We start from the raw sequence: 4,317 nt of genomic DNA, 5'->3' as shown, positions 1-4,317 counted from the left end.
TGGAGTGCAGTGGCGCAATCTCGGCTCACTGCAAGCTCCGCCTCCCGAGTTCACGCCATTCTCCTGCCTCAGCCTCTCCGAGTAGCTGGGACTACAGGCGCCCACCACCACGCCCGGCTAATTTTTTGTATTTTTAGTAGAGACGGGGTTTCACCGTGGTCTCGATCTCCTGACCTCGTGATCCGCCTGCCTCGGCCTCCCAAAGTGCTGGGATTACAAGCGTGAGCCACCGCGCCCGGCCGCCTCTATTCATTTATTAATTTCATTACTTTACTTTCAAAAAGAAGCTAGCTATTGTGTGATTTTTTTTTTTTATATATAGCAAGCATATTTCAGATTTTTTTAACCACAGCATTTAACTTGAAAAAATGAATTTTTAAAAAATCAAATGATCTTGGCTGGGCACGGTGGCTCACGCCTATAATCCCAGCACTTTGGGAGGCTGAGGCAGGCGGATCACTTGGGGTCAGTAGTTCGCGACCAGCCTGGCCAACATGGTGAAACCCCGTCTCTACTAAAAATTCAAAAATTAGCCGGGTGTGGTGGTATGCGCCTGTAATCCCAGCTACTGGGGAGGCTGAGGCACGAGAATCACTTGAACCAGGGAAGCAGAGGTTGCAGTGAGCCAAGATCATGCCACTACACTCCAGCCTGGGCAACAGAGCAAGACTCTGTCAAAAAAAAAAAAAAAAAAGTCAAATGACCTTGAGTTATCTTAAAGCAATTGGTTTCTGTTCTCCTTAGGCTATAGGGAGCATTACAACAGATAAAACATAAAATGTGCTATGGACATTTAAAAACAAAAAGGCAACTCACTCTTTTTTTTTTTTTTTCCTTTTTGAGATGGAGTCTCACTCTGTCGCCCAGGCTGGAGTGCAGTGGCGTGATCTCGGCTCACTGTGAGCTCCGCCTCCCGGGTTCACACCATTCTCCTGCCTCAGCCTCCCAAGCAGCTGGGACTACAGGCGCCCGCCACCACGCCTGGCTAATTTTCCGTATTTTTAGTAGAGACGGGGTTTCACCATATTGGCCAGGCTGGTCTCAATCTCCTGACGTCGTGATCCGCCTGCCCTGGCCTCCCAAAGTGCTGGGGTTACAGGCGTGAGCCACGGCTCCCGGCAACACACTCTTTTTCCCTTTTTTAAGGAAGAGAAAGGCAGAGAGCACCAAGCAGATAGGAGGCAGGGAGCTGGAAGTCCTCCTTTTGATAAAGGAAGCAGTTAGTTGAGGATCGTCTAAAGAAGCTATAGATTTATGCAGCTGGGAAATGGATGGGAAGAGGTGAAGGTTGCAGAGCCAGGAAGGGCACAGTTTTTTTGCCTTTAGAAACCTCCCTTTTCCTGGCCGGGCGTGGTGGCTCACGCTTGTAATCCCAGCACTTTGGGAGGCCGAGGCGGGCGGATCATGAGGTCAGGAGATCGAGACCACGATGAAACCCCGTCTCTACTAAAAATACAAAAAAATTTAGCCGGGCGTGGTGGCGGGCGCCTGTAGTCCCAGCTACTCGGAGAGGCTGAGGCAGGAGAATGGCGTGAACCCGGGAGGCTGACCGTAAGCTCCGCCGAGATTGCGCCACTGTACCCCCGGGGGGGGACAGGGGGAAACCCCGCCTAAAAAAAAAAAAAAAAAAAGAAACCTCCCTTTTCCTTAACCCTAATGATTCTTTCTTGTTTTTCCCTTCACAACATCATTCCCTGATTCCTTGAAAATATGAAAAATCCTAAAAAGACCATGCATTGTAATTGCTTTCATTTTTTCAATAAAACTTCTTTAGTGTTTCATTATGGAGAAATTAGGGGGAAAAAAGCAGATAAATGGGAGAAATTAAAAAGAAGAAACCCTCTCCTCTGTATAGTACCATCACCAAGAGATAACCGTTGGTAATATCCAAGTAAATATTCTTCTAATCTTTGTCATATATATAGTAGTTTTTAAGCATTTTGTTTTCATTCCAGAAATGTACATTTTAATCTAAGTGTCATTTCCTCATACATCCAGAACAGGTATATTTACATTTTCTGTCAGTTGTTACAGAAGATGGCCCAGAGCCCAAGGACAAAGGATCATTGCCACAACCACCCATTACTGAAGTGGAATCACAGGTGTTCTCAGAAAAACTTGCTACTGACACCTCTACATTTGAAGCTACCTCTGAGGGTACCTTAGAACTGCAGCAGAGACATGCCAAAGCGGAGAGACTGAGGTGGTCCCCTGCCCAGGGGAAAGGTCTCAGGCAGATGATTGTCACCCATAAGGAAATCCCCACAGGGAAGAAAGACCATGAATGTAGCGAATGTGGTAAAACCTTCATTTATAACTCACATCTTGTTGTCCACCAGAGAGTTCATTCTGGAGAGAAACCCTATAAGTGTAGTGACTGTGGGAAAACTTTCAAACAGAGCTCAAACCTTGGTCAGCATCAGAGAATTCATACAGGAGAGAAACCCTTCGAATGTAATGAATGTGGGAAGGCCTTCAGGTGGGGTGCTCATCTTGTTCAGCATCAGAGGATTCACTCAGGAGAGAAGCCCTATGAGTGTAATGAGTGTGGGAAGGCCTTTAGTCAAAGCTCCTATCTAAGTCAGCATCGGAGAATTCACAGTGGAGAGAAACCTTTTATATGTAAAGAATGTGGGAAAGCTTATGGATGGTGCTCAGAGCTCATTAGACATCGGAGAGTTCATGCCAGAAAAGAGCCTTCCCATTGAATTGAAGGGGAGAACATCTCCAGACAGAATTCTACATCGGTCTAATCTACTTTAGGACTGGATCCCATAAAAGTTGTAAGCTCCTTAAGATTTTTCCTGTGTCTTTCTTGATTTAGGAAAAACTTTACTTAGTTCTGCCTGTAGATCATCCCTTCATGTCCTTTGATTAAGATACTGATATTAATTAGGATGCCTTTGGCTGCAAGTAGTAGCCAAGTTGTTTTGCTTCTCCTTTCTAGCATATGCCTAGTTTGCCCACCAATATCTACTTCATTAGAATTTTGTTGTTGTTGTTTGAGACGGAGTCTTGCTCTGTCACCAGACTGGAGTGCAGTGGCACGATCTCAGCTCACTGCAACCTCCACCTCCCGGGTTCAAGTGATCCTCCTGCCTCAGCCTCCCAAATAGCTGGGACTACAGGCATGCACCACCATGCCCAGCTGATTTTTTACATTTTTAGTACAGACGGGGTTTCACCATGTTGGTCAGGCTGGTCTTGATCTCTTGACCTTGTGATCTGCCCACCTCTGCCTCCCAAAGTGCTGGGATTACAGGCCTAAGCCACCATGCCCGGCTACTTCATTAGAATTTTTTTTTTTTTTTTGAGACAGAGTCTTGCTCTGTAACCCAGGCTGGAGTGCAGTGGCGTGATCTCGGCTCACTGCAAGCACCGCCTCCCGAGTAGCTGGGACTACAGGTGCCTGCCACCATGCGTGGCTAATTTTTTGGTATTTTTAGTAGAGACGGCTTTCACTGTGTTAGCCAGGATGGTCTTGAACTCATGACCTCATGATCCGCCCGCCTTGGCCTCCCAAAGTGCTAGCATTACAGGCGTGAGCCACCCCGCCCAGCCTTCATTAGAATTTTTAACCTGGCACTGAGCAGCTGCTCAGGAAGTGTTAGTTATATTTGTATTTATTGTGAATGGGTCTTTGGTCTGGCTCCCTTTTTTTTTTTTTTTTGGTAGAGATGGAGTCTCACTATGTTGCCCAGGCTGGTGCCAAACTCCTGGCCTCAAGCAGTCCTCCTGCCTTGGCCTTCCAAAGTATGGGGATTACAGGCATGAGTTGCAGTGCCTGACCAGTTCTCGCCCTTTCTCAGACCCATGCTAGTCTGCTGGCTCAGACAGGGTCACATCTGCAAGTGTCCAGGCAGGGGACAAAAACCACACTAGTAATTTGAAAAATTTAAAGAAGTATTAACTAGTAAAAAGGGATTATCTGCTAAAGGGAGTAAACAGATCTCTAAAGAATATAGGGGCTGGGCACAGTAGCTCACGCCTGTAATCCAAACACGTTGAGAGGCCGAGGCAGGTGAACCACTTGAGGTCAGGAGTTTGAGACCAGCCTGGCCAACATGGTGAAACCCCGTCTCTATTAAAAATACAAAAAAAATTATCCAGGCATGGTGGTGCGTGCCTATAATCCCAGCTATTCAGGTGGCTGAGGTAGGAGAATTGCCTGAACCCAGGAGGCAGAGGTGGCAGTGAGCCGAGATCGTGCCGCTGCACTCCAGCCTGGGCGACAGAGCGAGACTCCATCTCAAACAAGAATATAGGAATAGGCCAGGCATGATGGCTTACTCCTATAATCCTAGCACTTTGGGAGGC

At 47.0% G+C, this 4,317-nt stretch overlaps 1 protein-coding gene across 1 annotated transcript; it reads left to right on the top strand.

The window, feature by feature from the left end:
- The first annotated feature begins 1,637 nt into the window (after positions 1-1,637).
- Positions 1,638-2,798, top strand: ZNF232 (zinc finger protein 232). Its single transcript, XM_032138143.2, has one exon. The coding sequence runs from the start codon at positions 2,238-2,240 to the stop codon at positions 2,706-2,708; it is 471 nt and encodes a 156-aa protein (XP_031994034.1). The 5' UTR covers positions 1,638-2,237; the 3' UTR covers positions 2,709-2,798.
- The last annotated feature ends 1,519 nt before the right edge of the window (positions 2,799-4,317 follow it).

This window comes from Hylobates moloch, unplaced genomic scaffold (genome assembly GCF_009828535.3).
Source record: "Hylobates moloch isolate HMO894 unplaced genomic scaffold, HMol_V3 SCAFFOLD_19, whole genome shotgun sequence".
In the NCBI taxonomy this organism is placed as follows: domain Eukaryota; kingdom Metazoa; phylum Chordata; class Mammalia; order Primates; family Hylobatidae; genus Hylobates; species Hylobates moloch.
The sequence above is the reverse complement of the archived record's forward strand: the minus strand, read 5'-3'. Positions and strand labels throughout refer to the sequence as shown.

Coding starts and splice junctions, on each gene's coding strand:
- ZNF232 (XM_032138143.2), top strand. CDS start 2,238: ATGATTGTCACCCATAAGGAAATCCCCACAGGGAAGAAAGACCATGAA.